This window comes from Malaclemys terrapin, chromosome 15 (genome assembly GCF_027887155.1).
Source record: "Malaclemys terrapin pileata isolate rMalTer1 chromosome 15, rMalTer1.hap1, whole genome shotgun sequence".
Lineage (NCBI taxonomy): Eukaryota > Metazoa > Chordata > Testudines > Emydidae > Malaclemys > Malaclemys terrapin.
This window is the reverse complement of record NC_071519.1, coordinates 6,971,127-6,992,313: the sequence shown is the minus strand read 5'-3', so window position 1 is coordinate 6,992,313 and position 21,187 is coordinate 6,971,127. Positions and strand designations below refer to the sequence as shown.

General features: G+C 46.0%; 1 protein-coding gene across 8 annotated transcripts in view; it reads left to right on the top strand.

Annotated features, from left to right (window-relative positions):
• LOC128822969 (zinc finger protein 501-like) overlaps positions 1–14,725 on the top strand; it is a 348,938-nt gene extending 334,213 nt beyond the window's left edge. For 4 of the 8 annotated variants that reach the window (XM_054004894.1, XM_054004888.1, XM_054004892.1 and 1 more), the window contains 3 exons: positions 2,414–2,540; positions 7,352–7,465; positions 7,836–9,295. In XM_054004894.1, the coding sequence (XP_053860869.1) occupies positions 2,507–2,540; positions 7,352–7,465; positions 7,836–9,295 (1,608 nt within the window). In that variant the 5' untranslated portion in view covers positions 2,414–2,506. Of the gene's footprint in view, positions 1–2,109; positions 2,190–2,413; positions 2,541–7,351; positions 7,466–7,575 lie in introns of those variants that run through there. The other 4 variants (XM_054004891.1, XM_054004890.1, XM_054004893.1 and 1 more) reach the window with 4 other exon arrangements.
• The last annotated feature ends 6,462 nt before the right edge of the window (positions 14,726–21,187 follow it).

Genomic DNA, 21,187 nt, shown 5'->3' with positions numbered 1-21,187 from the left:
GCAGTCAGAGGGTGGGGAACAGGCAGGGTTGAATGGGGGTAGGAGTCCGGGGGGCAGTTAGGAAGGAGGGGGGGTTGACTGGGGTTCTGGGGGCGGTCAGGGAGCCGGGGGGTGGATGGGGCAGGAGTCCTGGGGGGCCATCAGGGAACAGGGGGTGTTGGATGGGACAGGAGTCCCGGGGATGGGCCTCATGGGTGAGAAGGGGGGGCAGATAGGGAGTGGGGGCTGGGTCATGTCCCCCTCCCCTAACCGGTCCTCTATACAATTTCCAAAACCCAATGCGGCCCTCAGGCCAAAAAGTTTGCCCGCCACTGTACTAGATCGATAGAATTTGAATTAGCAATTTCTCACCCTGACTGATTGAAGCAGTCCACCAAGTTTCCATACACAAACTGAAAATCCCTTTATCCTGGGACCAGCACATCCCCCAGTTCAGTCTTTGTTCCTCAGGTGCTTCCAGGAGTTCTCTTGTGCGGGGAATGAGGCCAAGAGATGATGTCAACCACACCTTATGTAGCTTTTCCATATGGCGGGAACCCTTTGTTCCAAACTCAGTCCCCAGTTCAATCTGTGGAAAAATAGAGGTACCAAAATGGAGTACAGTGTCATGTGGTCTGGTCACATGCCATAGCATGCCCTGTTGAGTCATGGTAGCCATGACTCATAGGCTGGCTGAAACATTCACAGAAACGCTAAGCTCTTCCATGGTCCATTGTCTTCGTTGATGAGCCATCAGCATTGTCTGGCTTCTTCATTGTTGTACCTGAAAGGCTAGTTGTGGATGTTACCCAGAGTAAGCACATTTGAAATACAGATACATAGTCAATATCCATAACTTCAGATACGTATATGATCCATGCACACAAATAGGATAATCCTATTAAATAAATCATAATTTTTCAAATGACACCGCACATGATGCATCTTGCACAAAATGCATTATAATTATGTCCTAATCATATTATACTCATACCTATATGCTGAATATGGGGTGTAGTGTCAGATAGGGCCTAATTTCAAGGCACTCTTTGTAGAACAGGAAATTGCCCTCCAGCCAGGGCTGGGAAAACTTCCCAGACTCCCAATGCTGGAACCTGAATCTACTGGCACTTCATTAGTTACCACCACCCACAATCTTTGTGGGAATTGCAAACTTTGTCAGTGATGATTTTATATACTCTGTTAAATAGCAAGGCCAAGAACCAATCCTTGCAGGAACCCGCTAGAAAGAAATCCACTCGATCATGGTTCCCTATTTACAATCCCATTTTTAAATCTAATTAATGTGTGCCGTATGTATTTTGTATCTTTCTAGTCAAAGTACTGTGCTGAACGAACTCATATGCCTTACAGAAGTCTAGGTATATTACATCAATATTATTAGCTGCAACCAAACTTTTGATCTCATCAAATAAGGATATCCAGTTAGTTTGATAGGATCTATTTTCTCTAAACCTTTGTTAATGGTCACAAATCTATTACCCTCCTTTAATTCTTTATTAATTAAATCATGTATCGGCTGCTTCATTCTCTCGTCCAGTATCAATTTCAGACTAACACTCTTGTAATTAGCTGCGTCATCTCTTTTATACTTTTTAAATATTGGCACAGCATTAGCTTTAGTCCAGTCTTGTGGAATTTCCCCAGTGTTCCAAGTTGCAATTAAAATCAACATTAACAGTCCACCACGCTCCTCCACCTGGTCTTTCAAAACTCTAGTTATCTGGACCCACTGATTTAAACACATCTCACTTTAATAGCTGCTGTCCTCGTGAGTTGTTGTTGGAATGGAAAGACTGTCGACGTCAACATCTTATGATATGAGTTACATCATCTGTTTTTCTCCAAATCCAGGAGAGAAATATTTATTGAACACTTTTACCTCTTTTGCATTATTTTTGATAATTCTGCCATTTCCATCTAGTAATTTGCAACTACCATTGTTAGGATTAACTTTATACTTAATATACTTCTTAAAACTTCCTTCTTATTTCCATTGGTTGATCATTGATTTCTGATAGCTTCCCTTACCAATTTTCTACAATTCTGATCTTCAAACTTATATTCTTTACTATTGACTTCCCTTTCTTCCTTATATTTTATTTGGAGGAGTGTTGGAATTCCTACCAGGGAGACACCAGCAGGGTCCAGAGATAGCCCCATCTCCTATATCAAGCTCTGGCTAGTAGGTATGTGATAAATGTGAAAACCCTGCCTCCGTCTTTCAGCTGGAAGACACAAAGTTTCTCTCTTTCTACCCTCTGATGTCTCCTGGCTGTTCTAGGCAAGGTGGGGTGGGACTCTGTTAACATGTGCTTCCTGGAATTTCCATTTACCTGGTGCTGCATTTCCATGAATAATGGGGTTGTTAATGGGGCAGCAGGTACTGAGTGTTGGACTCTTTCTCTTTCAGGGGTTGGTGACTTTTGAGGAGGTGGCTGTGTATTTCACCAAGGGGGAATGGGCTCTGCTGGACCCCACTCAGAGAGCCCTCTACAGGGATGTCATGGAGGAGAATTATGTGACGGTGGTCTTGCTAGGTAAGGAGTCCTGTCTCCTGGGTTATTAGAAGCTGTGGGGTCTCTAAAGAACCTGAGTAGTAATAATTTTATACCTTTATTCATCATACAAGTTTTCCAGGTTTCCTTGGCCCCCTTTTTTTTGCCTTATCTCCCACCCTCTAGTATAATTTTTGGACATGTGCCTTTTTGGTGCCGTCAGTCATTTTAAAATTGGATTGAATGTATCCTTATTGGCTACATTAATAACTACATTAATAACTGTAGTTTTCATGCCTTTTCCTCATTTTAAGAGGAAAATATGCCATCTGTAGAATTCTAAATTGAGTAAATAGGTGTATGACTCATGCATGGCTTGCGTGACAGTCAGATGAGCTCCACTTTTGATAGGACAGCATATAATGTTGCCATTCAGGACTCCTCAAGTGATGGGTGAACAGAGCCCTATGAGGGGAGGAGAAGGTGGGAGGAGATAATTCTGGGGTGCCAGGACATGGGGACGGTGTGTGCAGGATTAAAGCTAAGAAGCAGCAGGGAGGGAGGAGGTATGAGAGACGAGGAGGGAACACAAGAAGTTCCCAAGGTGCCAGCTGAGAGTAATGGGATGAAGGGGAGGGGAGTGTGGAGGAAGGGCACCCAGGATGTGGGCTGGATGGGTCAGTGGGAGGGAGGAGAGGTTTAGGGATCTAGAGCTCTGGGGGATGCCAGACCTTTAACCCCAAATCCGTACCCAAGCCTCAGGTAAATCCTAGACTTCAGCATAACTACTCCCACAAAGCCTCAACTTATTATAAGGCCCTTAACTGTAGCAAGCTTAGGCTATGTTTACACTACCGTGGTCAGTCGACCTGCGCTACACAACTCCAGCTACATGAATAACATAGCTGGAGTGGACGTACCTTAGGTTGAATTACAGCAGGGTGTTCACTGTGGGGGGTCGACTGGAGAGCTTCACGGGTAGAGTCAGGAATAGAGAACTGGAGAGCGATTTGCAGTTGATGCGCAGTTGATTTGGCAGGTCTTTACTAGACCCACTAAATCGACCATCGGTGGATCGATCTCAGAGCGTCGATCCTGGCTGTAGTGTAGACCTGCCCTTAATAACCCATTTATTTATGTTCACCTCCTTGCCCCTCCATGCATGTTCCAAGCTAATAAGCAATACTCTGATAATGACATTTTACCTCTAGTGAGTATAAAATTGCCCACAAGACATGAGACTGGGTCATAGATAATAAAATCAGGTCGGGGTCAACAAGAGTGAGAGTTTGGAGAAAGTCTCATCCCCCCCTCCCCATCTACAGCAGCCAGAAGCTGTCTTCCCTCCAGGCTTCTTGGCCCAGTTCTTGTTTCTTACAGGCTCCTTTTCCAGAAGAATTAGAGGCTGTTGTTCCTGAATTTTAGTGTTTAATTCCCCAGCCTTCTCCACACATTGAGGGAGTTTAATTCTCCCTCCCATTACACTTGAGTCACTAGATTTCCTAATTCCCCAAAATGTGCTTTTGCGATGTCACAGTTCTGGAGTAGCTAAGCCTTTGACCTGCCTCCATGGTCTGCTCAAGGAATGTCCTCTCAGGTATCAGACCTCTAGCCAGCCCCTCTCTATGGATAGGGACCCACATGCCTCTCCTTTTTTATTAGGGTTTGAGGATTGCAGCTTGTCCTCCACTGTGTTCACTGGACTAATGTCCAGTTCCTGTGCTTTGCTTTCTCTTCAAGGGCTGTGAGCAATGTGTGTGTGATAGAGGTAGGAATTTTGCTGATACTTGTATGATGCCAATACACACTTCAGTTTCCTGCTGTGATTGGTATTGCTATGATTATAAAGAGCAGGAGACATGAGGTGTTTTGTCACGTAGCTGTCATGGGGGTGATCTGAATGGATCATTAAGGACTGGCTTGGACTAACCTACATCAGTGGAATACCTGAGAGAGACAAGGGAATAATTGTCACTTGTCCATGGGAGGATCTCCGCTTGGCTGAGTGAAGCATACATGGACTCATTATGTTTTTGGGAGCAGGAAGAACTGGGCTCGCAGATGCAGGGAGCTCTACCGGAGCGAAGACAAATGGACAGGCATAGTGAAAGGAAACTAAACTGTTTTCTACAGCAGAATGGCTCAAGGGCATTGCCCAGTATGGAATATTTTGACTTCTTTGCTTCTCTGTCCTAATCTAAGGACTTTCCAATGCTGTGTTTCAGTTATAAACCCTGCTATGTTTCAAAAGTCTGCCCACTGTCACAGCGAAAACTTGCTCTTTGCATTGAATGAGGAACAGTCACTGAACAAGAGTGTCATTCAGCTGGACCTGCTGACAGAGCTCACAGGTTGAGAAAGGAGTGTTGAAGCCAGAGGCTCAGTCTCAGGTGTTGAAGCCACATGACCTATCCTTGTGGAAGAGTGGGACCCCGTGGGGGTCTATCACACTCAAGGGGCACCTCCCAAGGACTGTTTAAAAGCCAGGGCATTGCACAGATCCTATGGATCCATGATTGTGTGCCAGTGCGCCTTCTGGGGAAAAGATATAAAACACGGAAGGGATCTAAATGTGTATTTACCATCACCTGCTCATCAGTCCTCACGGGAATTCCTGATCTGTTCCAAAGTGTATTAAAACCTTCCTTAAAGGCTTACCTTATCAGATCATGTCAGTTTTGTTAGAGGGCGTTCCCGTCACCCTCCCACTTCCCTGGTTTTTGTCACGCAGACAGGAAGCAGCAAAAGACCAGAAGTCCGAAGCACAGATAATGCAATGTTTATTGAGGTTAGTTTCCAGACAAGCATATTCTGAAGCCCTTCACACCAGTCGGGCTTATCTCTTAGTCTGTTCCCCAGTGTTCTGTTCCCAGCTCAGATGCCGCAAAGTGTTTACCCAATGTCCTTCTTACCCGCTCTGACACAGCAAAGCATTTACCCCATGTCCCCCTTACCAGCTCTGATGACGCAGAGCCTTGCCTGTGTCCCCATTCCCTGTTCCCATTCCCCCTCCTGTTTGACTCAGTTTATATAGTAATATTCTCAGCTATACCTTTGTTTAACCAATCATTGTACTGAAATTTAACTAACCAATCCTAACATATTGTAACATAATTCTCTAACCAATTGTATCCCACTACTCTAATTAACTTACATCTAGCAAAATTAATTATACAGCTGATAGAAACAATTAGAGAACCAGACTGATTAACAATGTAAAAGTGGTGGCCATAAAGTTAGAACAAAACAGAAATGAGGGTTTCACAACCACAAGCATTGATAAGTGATTTCTTGCCAGACAGGATGTTATCAAACTAAGTTTTCTTTAACCATCTTAAGATCTGTTTCTTTATCTGGTGGTGATGGGCCCTGTTCGAACAGGATAATCTTCCTAACAGCACAATACCACCTTACTTCAGTGTGACTGGTGTGGTCAAAGACACCCACGCAATGATTTTAGTTCAAAGACTCAAGCCTGAGGCCAGTTTATTGACATACATACCAGTGCACTGGGGTGCAGTCTGAAGACTGACACCCCGAGGGCTGCTCACAGGCGGGTTTTTATTTCATTAAACCGCAAGCAAAGTACAAACAATACGTCATGAGTTAAGAAACTGGGGTTGGGGTCAGCCCCCACCCAAACCACAAGTTAAGAAATTAGGGTGGGGTCAGTCCCTCCCCAAACCGCGAGTTAAGAAATTAGGGTCGGGGTCAGTTCCCACCCCTCCTCCCTATGTACCTTTCTCATTTTTCTGAGAATTGGATGTTTATTTAAGTAGAGGGGCTCTTGGTGGTTTTCCCCAGGGGTGGTACTTGGCACCAGTTTGGGTACATTTCTCAAGACACATGTTATTTTCCGGGGTCTTTTGGTTAAAGATTGGGGGGGGGGTTTCCATGGGACGCCTAAAGAGGATCTATGATTGGCTATTTTTGCAGATAGCTGGAATCATGGAGTGGGTCACAGATCACCCAAAGGAGAAGCTGCATGAGTCAAGAAATTGCATTTAGCTAAAGTTACCTATTGCTTCACACAAGTGGTTATTATATTTCATTAGTCATGAACATATTTCATTAGTGCTGCTGCTGGGGCTTTTCTTCTATTCTTTCCCTCCTTGCTCCCCCCTCCTCTGGTCATGACCCTTGACCGAGTTTGGCAGGGAATTGTGCAGTCTAGTCTAGTTTAGGCCCTGGCCTCTACTGCTTTGTGTAAGGGTAGTTAGCATAACAGATCTCTGTTGGAGGGTTTATTTTGGGGCCTTCAGATTCACAGCTCTGGCTATTAAAAAAAAGCCCCCCCTGCTCTATTTCCCCACACTGGTTTGGGATGTGAAGATCTGACCCTATGCTTCCCAGCTTATGGCCGCCACTGCTGCTTAGCCAAAGGACAAGGCCTGAGACTGTCACAGTAAGAGACACATACAGACAGTGATTTTGATTCTTTGTTTTTATACTCCTGTATGTAGTTAAGTGATAAAAATACACTTAAGTTCTTAAAGTATTGGCTTTACAGGTAGGCCTGAATATCTATATTCTAACAGTGGGTTGTACCCCTTCCCCCATTCTGTGTCTGTCTTCTCTATTTAGATTGTAAATTCTTCAGGGCATGGCCCATCTACTATTCTCTGTTTGTACTTTGCCTAGCACAATGGGGACCCACTGTTAGTTGATTCTTAGGCACTAAGGTAATGCATATGATTTATAATAATAATAACTCTCCTGCCACTTTGAGCCAAGGAAGATGGCCTTGGATGTTACTGCTTAAAAATGAGCTGGGGTTAAAACCATGGAATATTCTTTGTGACAAGTATCCCACAAATTCCACTGACCTCCCTTGTTTTCTTTGCCTGGAGTAGGGTTTCCAGTTTCCAAACCTGATGTGATCTCGCAGCTGGAACGAGGGGAAGAGCTGCAGGTCCCGGACATCCAGGGCTCTGAGAAAGAAGTGCTTCCAAGAGCTGCCTTCACAGGTGAGGAATTGGTTAAACCAATTCAAAAAGAGTTTGGGAATATAGGAAACATTTGGGATGCTCTACAAAGACCCTGTGGGCTCTCCCAAGTTCCACATTGTTCCCTGCAGATGTGGAATCATTATGGCAGATGTCACTCATGGCTTCCCTCCTATTCTGACTGACAACTAGCAGCAGCTCCCTCACCGATCTCGCTTTCCCCTGAGTGTTCTGGTGAGATGCAGACCAAAACTGATCCCTTCCTCTCTCCTCTGGGGAAGGGTTTGGGGAAAATCAGCTTCTGATAGATTTGCTCTCTCCCACACGTATTTTGGTATGTTCATCCCTTTTTCCATTCCTCTCTCTGAGATTTTCTTTCTTTCTGGCACAGGTAGTGACCTATGTCTAGATTCTCTCTGTCTCCTATCAGGTGAGGGGATGGTGAGTCAGAATGAGGAGGAGAAACCCCATCAGGAAGATACTGAGCAAGTAGAACCACATGGAAGGTTATCAGGAAGATCCAAAGGGAATGTTTCCGGGAGTTGTGCACTCCAAGAAAAAGCAAATTCTTGTGAGACTCAGGAGAGGCCAGAAGAAAACTTTAGTAGCCACTCAGACCTTACAACAAGAGACAGAATCAGCTTGGAAGAGAGACACTATATATGCCATGAGTGCGGGAAAAGCTTAAATTGGAGCTCTATCCTTATCACACATCAGACAATCTACACGGGTGAGAAACATTATGAATGCTCTGAGTGTGGGAAATGCTTCATTGATCGTTCAACCCTCATCTCACATCTGCGAATCCACACAGGAGAAGCACCCCACACATGCTCTGAGTATGGGAAAGGCTTCAATCGGAGCTCGACCCTGTTTAGACATCGTAGAATCCACACAGGAGAGACGCTCTATGCTTGCTCTGAGTGTGGGAAAAGCTTCAGTTGGAGCTCAGACCTTATCGCACATAGGAGAATCCACATGGGTGAGAAACCTTATGGATGCTCTGAGTGTGGGAAATGCTTCATTCGTCGTTCAGGCCTCATCTTACATCAGAGAATCCACACAGGAGAGAAGCCCTACACATGCTCTGAGTGTGGGAAAAGCTTCAGTTGGAGCTCAAACCTTATCAGACATGAGAGAATCCACACAGGAGAGAAGCCCTACACATGCTCTGAGTGCAGGAAAAGTTTCAGTCACATCTCTGCCCTGATCACACATCAGAGAATCCACACAGGGGAGACTCCCTACACATGCTCTGAGTGTGGGAAAAGCTTCAATCACAGCTCTAGCCTTATCACACATTGTAGAATCCACACAGGAGAGATGCCCTACACATGCTCTGAGTGTGGGAAATGCTTCAATAGGAGTTCTACCCTTATCACACATCAGAGAATCCACACAGGAGAGACGCCCTACACATGCTCTGAGTGTGGAAAAAGCTTCAGTTGGAGCTCACACCTTATCAGACATCAGAGAATCCACACAGGGGAGACACCCTACACGTGCTCTGAGTGCGGAAAAAACTTCAATCAGAGCTCTACCCTTATCACACATCAGAGAATCCACACAGGAGAGACGCCCTACACATGCTCTGAGTGTGGAAAAAGCTTCAGTTGGAGCTCACACCTTATCAGACATCAGAGAATCCACACAGGGGAGACACCCTACACGTGCTCTGAGTGTGGGAAAAGCTTCAATCAGAGCTCACACCTTATCACACATCGTAGAATCCACGTGGGAGAGAAACCCTATACATGCTCTGAGTGTGGGAAAAGCTTCAATCAGTGCTCAAGCCTTATTAGACATCAGAAAATCCACATGAGAGAGAACTGTAATAAATCCCTTGACTAGGGCTGGCCAAATTTTTTTTTTTTTTTTTAAATAACATTTGCTAATTTTCACATAGTGATTTTTGTTCCATCTTCACCGTCGCCTCTCAGCTCCACCAGATGAATTGCCTGCTTCTGCCTTTGCAGCTCACCCTTCTTTGCGGTCAGTCCTGTGATCTTTTCTATGAACTCCTTTCGTTTGAGTTGTAGGAGTGTGTGTCCCTCCAGCCAGGAATGTTCATCAGGTCCAGGTGGGAGAGAGAGGTTTGTTCCCAACAAACTACACCGAGGCAAAAACTACCTGTGCCTTACATACACTAGGACTGTACATGGAATTGGCTGCTCATGTTAGTGATCTTGGTGTAAAAAGACAATTATAGATGTAGAGCAGAGGCAGCCCAGGTGCAGTGGTTGGCATTAGCTTTCCCCTTGACCTGACCTAAACTCCATTACTTTTCCTAGTCTAAACAAACCGTGAGCATCACGGTTATACTGTCCCCCATTTCAAAGCAATTGTTAGTCATCAAGTTCCCCCTTTGGGAACAAATTGTTTCATTCCCAGTTGCTCTGATGTAGCTTCAGGTTGTGCTGAAGAGCAGATATTTTTATTACCGTTTTCGTCACTTAAAATATATTGAACTATAACAAAGAGCAGGAACAGGGCAGGGATGGGGAAAATGTCATTTCACCCTCTGTAACATCATAAGAAGATTCATAGATTCTAGGACTGGAAGGGACCTCGAGAGGTCATTGAGTCCAGTCCCCTGCCCGCATGGCAGGACCAAATGTGTCTAGACCATCCCTGATAGACATTTATCTAACCTATTCTTAAATATCTCCAGAGATGGAGGTTCCACAACCTCCCTAGGCAATTTATTCCAGTGTTTAACCACCCTGACAGTTAGGAACTTTTTCCTAATGTCCAACCTAGACCTCCCTTGCTGCAGTTTAAGCCCATTGCTTCTTGTTCTATCCTTAGAGGCTAAGGTGAACAAGTTTTATCCCTCCTCCTTATGCACCCTTTTAGATACCTGAAAACTGCTATCATGTCCCCTCTCAGTCTTCTCTTTTCCAAATTAAACAAACCCAATTCTTTCAGCCTTCTTTCATAGGTCATGTTCTCAAGACCTTTAATCATTCTTGTTGCTCTTCTCTGGACCCTTTCCAATTTCTCCACATCTTTCTTGAAATGCGGTGCCCAGAACTGGACACAATACTCCAGCTGAGGCCTAACCAGAGCAGAGTAGAGCAGAAGAATGACTTCTCGTGTCTTGCTCACAACACACCTGTTAATACATCCCTGAATCATGTTTGCTTTTTTTTGCAACAGCATCACACTGTTGACTCATATTTAGCTTGTGGTCCATTATAACCCCTAGATCCCTTTCTGCCGTACTCCTTCCTAGACAGTCTCTTCCCATTCTGTATGTGTGAAACAGATTTTTTCTTTGTAAGTGGAGCACTTTGCATTTGTCTTTGTTAAACTTCATCCTGTTTACCTCAGACCATTTCTCCAATTTGTCCAGATCATTTTGAATTATGACCCTGTCCTCCCAAGCAGTTGCAATCCCTCCCAGTTTGGTATCATCCGCAAACTTAATAAGCGTACTTTCTATGCCAATATCTAAGTTGTTAATGAAGATATTGAACAGAGCCAGTCCCAAAACAGACCCCTGTGGAACCCCACTTGTTATGCCTTTCCAGCAGGATTGGGAACCATTAATAACAACTCTCTCAGTATGGTTATCCAGCCAGTTATGCACCCACCTTATAGTAGCCCCATCTAAATTGTATTTGCCTAGTTTATCGATAAGAATATCATGCGAGACCATATCAAATGCCTTACTAAAGTCTAGGTATACCACATCCACAGCTTCTCCCTTATCCACAAGACTCGTTATCCTATTGAAGAAAGCTAAAGATAGGGTAAGTCAGAGAGATTCCCTTATTCCCCATCACCATCCCAATCCCCCTGTTGTTCAGTTGGTTAGGTCAATATTTTTTGTAAAGGGCTGGCAAGAGGATTCCCTAGTAAATGATTTTTAACTAAGGAAAATACCCATGCATTTGCCTCCCAAAGCAGTTGTGGCCCAGGCCCTGCAGGAGGTTGCTCCTGAAGATATCTCCTTCCTAATCAGGTGCATGTTGCCTATTATTTGGGAAATGCAATCCCTATCTAGATAGAGATGGGAAAAATGGAAGTGACATTTCTCTTCAGCTCACCCCTGGGAGATGCTGCAAATGTGTAGAAAATGAAATCCATGTTGAATGTGATATAGCTGCAGAAAGATACCTATTTTTAATAGATACCTGACATTTGGTGTCTTACAGGGATTCTAAGCCACACCTGAATTTAGTCCCTAATTAAAATCTGTGCCACTAGATTAAAAAAATAAAAGGGCATACATAGGGGAGTTATACCTCACTATCGCTACTGATATGTTGTGTGGTTGGTGAAGAATTCTACACCAGAGAAGAGTAAAATTACTTCAAGTAAGGTTAAAGATTTGACAAGAACTCAGGAAGAAATTGCAGGTACTGGTGGTTGATTTTCACCCCAGAGATGGACGCTATGGTGACCTGTCGCCAGGTAAACTATTTTTAGAACCCTGCTCCCTTGTTAAGTGGCATTGGTCACACTCCTAAAGGATGCCATGATTAAATTGGTCACAACTGTCTTTTACCATTTGGATCCAAAGTTTCATGAAGCACAGAGAGAAACAGCTGATTCCTTCAGAGTCATTCTATGCCTATGGGTCCCAATCTGGCTGCCTTGTTGGACAAGAAGCACTTCTATGCTGGGCAAATGATGGTAGCCAGTGAGGGAATGTATCCGATTCCAAGTTCAGACTGCAGGATACATGAATGCCTTTCCAGAGTCTGTCGTTTGGTCTCTTCATTTTGCTATTAAGTCTAATGCATTTGTATCACTTCTCCTCCTGCTGCTACTTTGAAAGATTAGAAAGTGTGAAAATAGAGCACAGGTGTTTTTTCTCATGATGCAGCCTTCCCATGTAGTTAGAGACCCCCTTCCACCCACACTTCTGGGAGAAGACCCAGGGAGAAATGAACTCACAGAAATGGAAGGCTCCTAGGTTATTGTAGAATGTGACTTCACACAAAGCTCACTGGGTGGAAATGGGAATCAACAGAAAACTGCCCTATCAGTTTATATTTTGTAATCTTTGAATAAATTGTTACCAGTGACAATGAAATTAAACATGAAGTTATTTAGTTTAACAGAAGAGGCTGATCATGTGATAACTTTCAGTGTTACAATATAATTCAGGTTTTCTTCTAGTTCACTCCCTGCCGCTTCCAACTACATAGGAAATGGAGGCTAATCCTGAAATTAAAATCTCACTCCAAAGTAATTAGAATGTGAGAGAAATAGCATGTATGAGAATAGAGACCCAGTATAGACTGCAATTATTTCTATTTCATATGGAATTTATTATGATTAATTTTAAAATAAATCTCCCCTTAAGAGGAAAATTACTTGAGACAAGATGTGTAGCCTTTTACCCAGTTAGAGGGTAACAGCCACAGAGTTCTCCAGGTCTCTTGTTTGCAAAGCAAAGATGTCACATCAGGTAGGAGATGTCAAAATCTAAAATGGTGATGAATGTGTGATGGTAGCTTTTCTGGATTGGTTTTTCGGTTTGTTTTGTTTTTTTAATTTAATTTAAATTTTGCAACCAGTTATTTTTATAGGTGCTTAGGCCCCTTTTCCTTTTGAGCACAGCTGTTTAACCCTCAGGCCTGGCTCTGGAAACCTCCCCAAAACTGGCCTTGTGTTTTTCATGTTTGATAGCTTTGAGGTACACACATCCAGATTACATGCGGTTCACAGCAACAGATATTTTGAGAAACCTGCTGGGTTAAGCAGGCCTTTTCCAAATTAACATTGGTCCAAAGTCTTCCTCAATTCATCTGGATAGTGACATGTCTGTATCAAAGGAGTGGTTCACACCTGATTTGTCCAGAGACCTCGGGGAAGGTGTGATAAAATAGGATAAGTAGGAATCCACAACAATAAAGTTAAAGGTAAGGGTGATAGACCTTCACCTTGCAGGTCAACAAGCCTGTTCTGCTCATTCCCTCTGATACATCTGGCACTGGTCACTCTCAGATAGCACACTGGGCTAGATGGACCATTGGTCTGACCCAGTATGACCAGTCTTGGGTTTGTCTGTAAGCCATCTAGGGCCTTGTCTAGAGTGGCAAGTTTCTGTGCAGTAAAGCAGTTTTCTGCAGTGCAACTCCCAAGGTGTACACACTGCCAAGCCACTTACTGCACAGAAACTAAGCAGTTGCAGTGCTGTAAAAAAAACACCCCGACGAGAGGTGTACAGCTTTCTGTGCCAGGGCTACAGCACCGCAGTGCCAGTGTAGACATCCTTGTCGATTACAGCACTGCGATTGGCCTCTGGGAAGTCTCCCACAATTCCTGCTTTCATCTCTCTGGTCATCGGTTTGAATTCTACTGCACTGCTCTGAGGTGATCAACCATGAACCCCGCCCCTTAAATTCCTTGGGAATTTTGAAAGTCCCCTTCCTGTTTGCTCAGTGATGCATGCAATGGTCTCAGAACATCTTTCCAGGTGACCATGCCTTCTCCATGCACCAGGCGATCCCTCGCTTGGAGCAATATTGAGCTGCTGGATCTCATCAGAATTTGGGGAGAGGAGGCAGTTGTAGCTCTAAGGATTAATATGCTTATTTGCATAGATATATGCAAGTTAGAAAGTAAACAGCTTTAACAGCTTTTGCATTAGCTTCCTCTAGGGTGACCAGACGTCCCGATTTTATCGGGACTGTCCCGATATTTGCTTCTTTGTCCCGCGTCCCGACCAATGTTTGGTTGGGACACTGGACAAAGAAGAAATTTTCCCTTCCGCTCCGGCGCTCGGCCCCCCCCCCGCCCCGGCTCCGCCCCCTCTTTCCCCCATTGGCTCCCTCCCCAAATCCCCGCCCTGGCCCCGCCTCTTCCCCAGCATTCCTCCTCCCTCCCAGGCTTGCAGCATGGCGGTGCAAGCCTGGAGGGAGGGGGTGGCGGCGGCGGTGCCTGGATCCTGGAGCTGGTGAGTCAGCTCCAGCACCCGGGCACCGGGCGGGCAAGGGAGGGAGACAGGGGGGCTCAGCTGTGAGCCCCCCCGCCGCGCCAGAGGGCTTCTGCCCGGGCTGCTGCACCCGGGGCCGGGAGCACAGCCTGAAGGCTGCTCCAGCCCTGCAGCCCGCGGGGCAGCGCGGTGGGTCCGGTCGGGGGGCAGCGCGGAGCGGTTTGGGGCCAGGTGGGCAGCGCGGGGGCCTGGGCCGAATCCCTGCTGCTGCTGGGGAGCCCCGCGCCTCTCCGTCCCGCTTGCGGCTGCGGCTCCTTCCCGGTGGGACACGCCCCCCCGGCCTGCCCCACTCACATGCGGCGCGTGTCCAGCTGCTCCTTCCCGGCGGGAGGGAGACTAGGCGCAGGGGACACGCGCCGCATGTGCCCGGGGCAGCGGGAGGCGCGTCCCGCCGGGAAGGAGCCACAGCCGCGAGCGGGAGGGAGAGGCGCGGGGCTCCCTGGCAGCAGCGGGGATTCGGCCCCTGCCGCCCCCCCCCGGCTCCTGCCCGTTCCGCGCTGCCCCCGCCCAGACCCACTGCGCCCTGCATATGCCCGTGGCGGGCCAGGGGGCGGGAGGCTCCGCGAGGACTCGGGGAGGGCAGCGTGCGGGGCCTGCTAATGCCCCAGGCCCCTTAAAACTTTTTTTTTGCTCTTTCCCCCCCCTTTTTTGGCTCCGCCCCCGTCCCGATATTTTATAGTGGTAATCTGGTCACCCTAGCTTCCTCTGCCAGAGGTGTGACATTAGTTTCCTCTGCCAGAGGCACCACCAAAGGTGTGATCCTATATCTTTCAACACCAGGTCATCAAAATGGGGTGTGAGTATTAATCAAAGCTTTGCAGCACATAATCGTGTATTATCATACATATATATCTCTTGAATAACTGTGATACAATTATAATTTTGTAATTCTAACTGTTTTACCATTTACTTACTATTTCATTGATTTTAATAAAAAGTCTTTATAACTATACCTGTCTCAGTGTAAGCTTCCTGTCATACCCCCAAAGGTCCTTTTATAAACTCTGTAAAGCCTAATTCAAAACAAACTTTATCTTCTAATCAAACAAATTGGCAAGCCTAAACCCATACTAATTAATATCCATAATAATTATTATTAGCAATTAAAATTAATTAAATTAAGTTAATACACTAAATCAACACTAATAACACACCCAAATCAGGCTACACTGTTCGGTCCCAGCTGTGCTCTAGCCGTAGGAAATATGATACGTATGGACAGATTTCACAATGCATGAGAGAAAGGGGCCATGACCGGGACACCCTGCAAAACCGGGTCAAACTGAAGGAGCTGTGGAACGCCTATTCCATGGCATGGGAGGCAAACCGCCGTCCGGTGCTGCACCCATAAGCTCCCTGTTCTACAAAGAGCTGGATGAAGTACTCAGTGGTGACCCCACCTCCAGTACGAAGGCCACTGTGGATAATTCGGTGGTTCACGTGCCAGTCGAGGGTGGACCGAGCCAGGAGGAGGAAATCTTGGATGAGGATGTGGAGGCGGAGGGAGACCCAGAGGCAGAGGATGAGTCGGAGGTCAGAGATGCATGCAGCCAGGAGTTCTTCTCTACCCCGGAGGAGGCTAGCCAGTCACAGCTGTCGGAGCTTGACAAAGCGCAAACAGAAGAGGAGGCCCCTGGTAAGTGGCTTTGATTTGCGGAATCACTGAAGTGAGTTCTTAGTGACAGAAGGGTTGCAGAAAGCAAGCTTGTGTCTGTATGATGTGCGTACCACCACATGCCTAGTTTGAGCAGCAGAACAGGGTGATGATTGACTCTCTCACTTCACGGGAATTTGCGCCAGAGATCTCCATGAAACTCTCATGGAGATACAGGGCAATCTGCTGCTGCAGGTTCTTTGGCAGAGCTGGTTTGTTTCTCGCCCCATTAAGGGTTACTTTCCTTCACTACTCTGCCATCATGGGAGGAGCAGGCGGGGACCATTGCTGCACACAGGCGAGCCACATAAGGGCCAGGGTGGAAGCCGCAATCTTGGAGAAGACCTTCCCTTGATTCCCTGCTCACCCTCAGCAGCGAGATATCTTCCATAATGAACACAGCCTGTGGAAAATGTGGGCACAGGAATGATTATAAGCCCCCATCCTCCCACAGTTCTGTCTCTCCCCAAGAGCCACGTGCCCAGTGTACAGTACGGTCCTGGAACGGTGATTTCCCCTGCCCCTGCTGTTACCATTTTAGGGGTCGTGTGGCTCATGTGTGCTTCTCTGGGTTTAGCCAGTTAGTGATAGGTATGTGAATAGTGGCTGTGTTTTAAAACACTGTATCAGTGGTCTCTGTGTTGCAAACAGTACTGCTTCTGTAAAATGTTGCATTTTGGCTTCACAGAGATGATCTTGGGAGCCCAGCCTCCCTCTTGGTTATCGCTGGCTGAACAGCTATGCAGAATTAGAAAGCGGCCATGAAGAAATAAAGAGAACTTTCGGCATGATGTCATGATGCACTCCGTGGCCAAAAAACAAGAATTGAAGGAGTGGCTGGACAGTGAGAAGAGGGACTGAAAGGAGAACACGGTGTGTCAGAATGAAGCCATAGAGCAGCTTTTAAATGTTATAGACTGCCAAGCAGACACACTCCAGGTGCTACAAGTGCTGCAAACCAAGCAGCTCCGTGACCACCCTCCCCTGCATCTGCTGTCGCAAAACTCTTTCCAATGCATACCCTGGCACTGCCAACACACTCTTATCAACCTCCTGGCTCCAGTCTGTACTCACTGCATTCCACTCCTGCCCCATCACAGTCCAGCCCTACAGACGCCCAGTAAACACCCGTCCCTCTGTAGTTTATTCCTGCTGAAGTATAGTACCTGCTGCACTGTACTCCAAAGGATAACATTGGATATGATACCTGGACATACACAAATCTTTAACTGTCCCAGGACCCCACCTCCTCATGTGACCCTCCCTTCCCCCATCCCCCACAGTGCTGATGTGTTTTTTTTTTTTTTGTCTCTCTCCTCGGGTTGTTGTTTTTTAATAAAATAATAGTTTTGGTTTGAAAGCAATCTTTATTCCATTAATGGAAAGCAAACCGAGCCTTGCAAACAACACACAATTTTCTTAAACCTTCATAGTACATTGTCTGCAGCAATCACAATCACCTCCTAGCATTACAAGCACTGCACTGAACTCCTGTGAATAGCAACAAATATTAGTGGCTTTTAGCTTCAAATTCCTGCCTTGAGGCATTCCTGATTCTTATGGCCCGATGCATCACCCCTCTAATAGCCCTGGTCTCTGGCTGTTCAAATTCAGCCTCCAGGTGTTGAGCCTCAGAGGTCCAGCTCTAAATGAAGCTTTCATCCTTCCCTTCACAGATATTATGGGGTGAACAGCATGCGGCTATAAGCATAGAAATATTGTCATCGGCGAGGTCCAGCATTCCACATAGGCAGCACCAGCGGGCCTTTTAATGGCCAAAAGCACACTCAACAGTCATTCTGCACTTGCTCAGCCTGTTGTTGAACCACTCCACATCCTTGGTCAAGATGCCCCGTGGATGGCTTCATAAGCCATGGCATTAAGGGGTAAGCAGGGTCTCCCAGGATCACAATGGGCATTTTGACTTCCCCTATGGTGATCTTCTGGTCCGGGAAGAAAGTTCCTGCTTTCAGCTTCCTGAATAGGCCAGTGTTCTGAAAGATGCCTGTGGCATGCCTCTTTCCAGATTAGTCTGCGTTAATGTCCGTGAAACACCCACGGTCATCCACAAGTGCCTGAAGAACCACAGAAAAATACCCCTTGTGATTAATGTACTTGGTGGCTAGGTAGTCAGGTGCCAGAATTGGAATATGCGTGCCATCTATTCCCCTCCGCAGTTAGGGAAGCCCATTTGTGCAAAGCCATCCACAATGTCACACTCGTTTCCCAGAGTCTCAGCCTTTCAGAGCAGGATGCGATTAGTGGCCCTGCACACTTGTCAACAGGCATCCAATGGTCAACTTTCCCACTCCAAACTGGTTAGCAACTGATTGGTAGCAGTCTGAAGTAGCCAGCTTCCACAGTGCAATTGCCACATGCTTCTCCAATGACAGGGCAGCTCTTATTCTCGTGTCCTTGCACCGCAGGGCTGGGGTGATCTTATCACACAGTCCCATGAATGTGGCTTTCCTCATTCAAAAGCCCTGCAGCCACTGCTTGTCATCCCAGACGTGCATCACGATGTGATCCCACCACTCGGTGCTTGTTTCCTGAGCCCAAAAGTGGTGTTCCACTGTGGTCAGCACCACCATGAATGCCACAAGCAATCTCATGTTGTAGCTACTGCATGTGATGAGATCAATGTTGAACTCCTCTTGCCTTTGTAGTTTAAGGAATAACTCCACTGCCACTCATGACATGTTAGTAAGTGTGGGATCCATTCCTACAGACCGAATAGGCAGAGCATGTAGTACACAAATCATTGAAAGATAGCGCCACATGGGGACAGAAGCACAGGGATTGCTGAGATGAGAAGCAATGCATGACGGGACATTCACAGCAGTGCTGACCAGAATGGAATGCCGCTTTTGGGCTCAGGAAACACCTCCCTCCCACCTTCCCACAACTCCCACCTCCCTCCACCTTCCCACAACTCCTAGCAGCAGAAGAGAAAGAGGTGCTCAGTGCAATAGCTGCCCAGAGTGCACTGCTCTGAGTACCACTGTAAGTTCATCAGGCAGCTGGCAGTGTGAACACACAATAGCAGTTTCCCTTCAGTGCTCTCAGAGAGACTGACTGCCAGGATCCCAGGACTGATCCCCTCTGGGGAATGAAGCACAACGTTGACAGGCTATGCAGCCTTCACTAGTCTTCCTGTACCTGAAAACCCTGCTAGCCCGAATTGCTGGAGCATCTATGCCATTACCTGGTTCCTAAACTGCAGCTACAGTTCCTACTACATGTGACTCCAAAGACCTAGAGGTGCAGAGATCCAACCCCTTATAATCTTAGAAACATTTTGTTCCTTTTTCTATTTTGTGTCTGTTTCTTTTTATGAACTTGGAGACCTCCCAGCTTTTCTATTAGATTGGGGTGTAACAATAAAAAGAACAGGAGTACTTGTGGCACCTTAGAGACTAACAAATTTATTAGAGCATAAGCTTTCGTGGACTACAGCCCACTTCCTCGGATGTAACAATGTGGCTCAGTGGGTAGGTGGGTGTGAACACCTCTGAAATCTACAAAGGGATGATGCTAGGAAGACTAGTTCCCCAAATCTTAATAATCTTAAAACTCTGCACTATGAAATGACTGAACGCATGCTTCTCACATATGGAAGCATTGCAAGGAATTGAGCTGTCAGATATGTATTGTTCAGTGAGAGCTGTTTGAACTTTTTACTAATGTCTCTCTAAGGTCTGTATGTGATTTGGGGCGAGAGGACAGGAGAAGTATTAGCTACACAACAGTGACATCTAAGGAGAAAACTGTAATTGGCTTTAAGGTTGTAGGCTAAATGTAAGCAATAATTTGGTTTCGGTATTGAAATATTCAGCTGGCTAAATCTGGGTTGCACTGCCTGGGTAAAAATCTCTGATTGGGGTTTCGGCATCACTAAATATGCACCTGACTTCTTGGGTTGCTCTTTTAGGATTTATAAGGGATGATTTTCTGCTGTACTAATCTGATGGTTTGACTAAATTGATGGCTTGATTCCAATGCAATATCCATGTTAACTCATTGATTTACTGATTTGACCTGAACTTTATCACTGTATTATTTAACCCTTAGCTGAGTGGTGTCTATAGTCATTTAGCCTTAGTGATGTGTGTGCCTGGATTTATTTGTTCATGTTAATAAAACATGTAACTGGGATATTGAGTCATTTCTTTCAATAAGCAACCGGGGCTGGAACTTTTATTTCTATATTTCCCTTTAATTCAATCTCCATTTTCTTCATTTCATTACTGTTCTAAGTTAAGGAATGTGGTGCAACAAAAATGGACATAAACCTTTTGCTGCCCCATTTTGTGCCCATTCAGCAGGAGTAGAGAACAAACACCTCCTGGCGTGGGGATTGTCACACTGGACTGTAAATACAGACACATGTTCCCAAGCTTTGCTGTCTTTCTCAAATCCTGGCATAAGGGTGACACCTACAGCTCCTTGTAATCACTTCTGGCAGGAAGGAGACCCCATCTGCATTCCCTGGGGAGGCAGGGGGATCTGGGAGATCCTGGACACTGAGGGATATTTACCCAGCGCTCAGGAGCAATCTACTCAGGGGTGATGCAGGAGAAAAAAGCTGGGCGCTGCTTTCCCCACTTATTTCTCCTTATCTCCTTTCAGTCTCTTCACTCTGCCTTTCTTCCCCCTCCCCCAACCCTCTGGCATGGAGACTTGGTCACTTCCCTGCTCTCAGGGGTGCTCACTCTTCCATAGCTGGATTGGCTCCTGCGAGTGCTAATAGGAACGAGAGCCTGGGTGTGGGTCAGTCCCTGCAGCGTCTCTGGGAAACAGAGGCAGGAGGAGGAGCAGAGATGGGGGTGCTGTAGGAGACTTGATTCAGTGAAATATTTTACAGAACCAAAGAATCCCTTATCAGTGTATCTGGCTGCATAAAGTCTCATAGCAGTTCATAAATTTGTCTTATCTGCTGCTGAGACTCCCTGAATTCCTCTTATCACTTCATCATTTAGCTTTGTTATTGTGCAGATGCAGGTCATTATGCTATTTAATTTATATTTTACCAACAAGTCCCCCTTGAAAATATGCATCAGTAAGTACTGCTAGTTTTAGCAATGACATCTGTGTTTCTAGTATTGCACTTGCTCTGGTTTCTTTTACTGTGATTTCT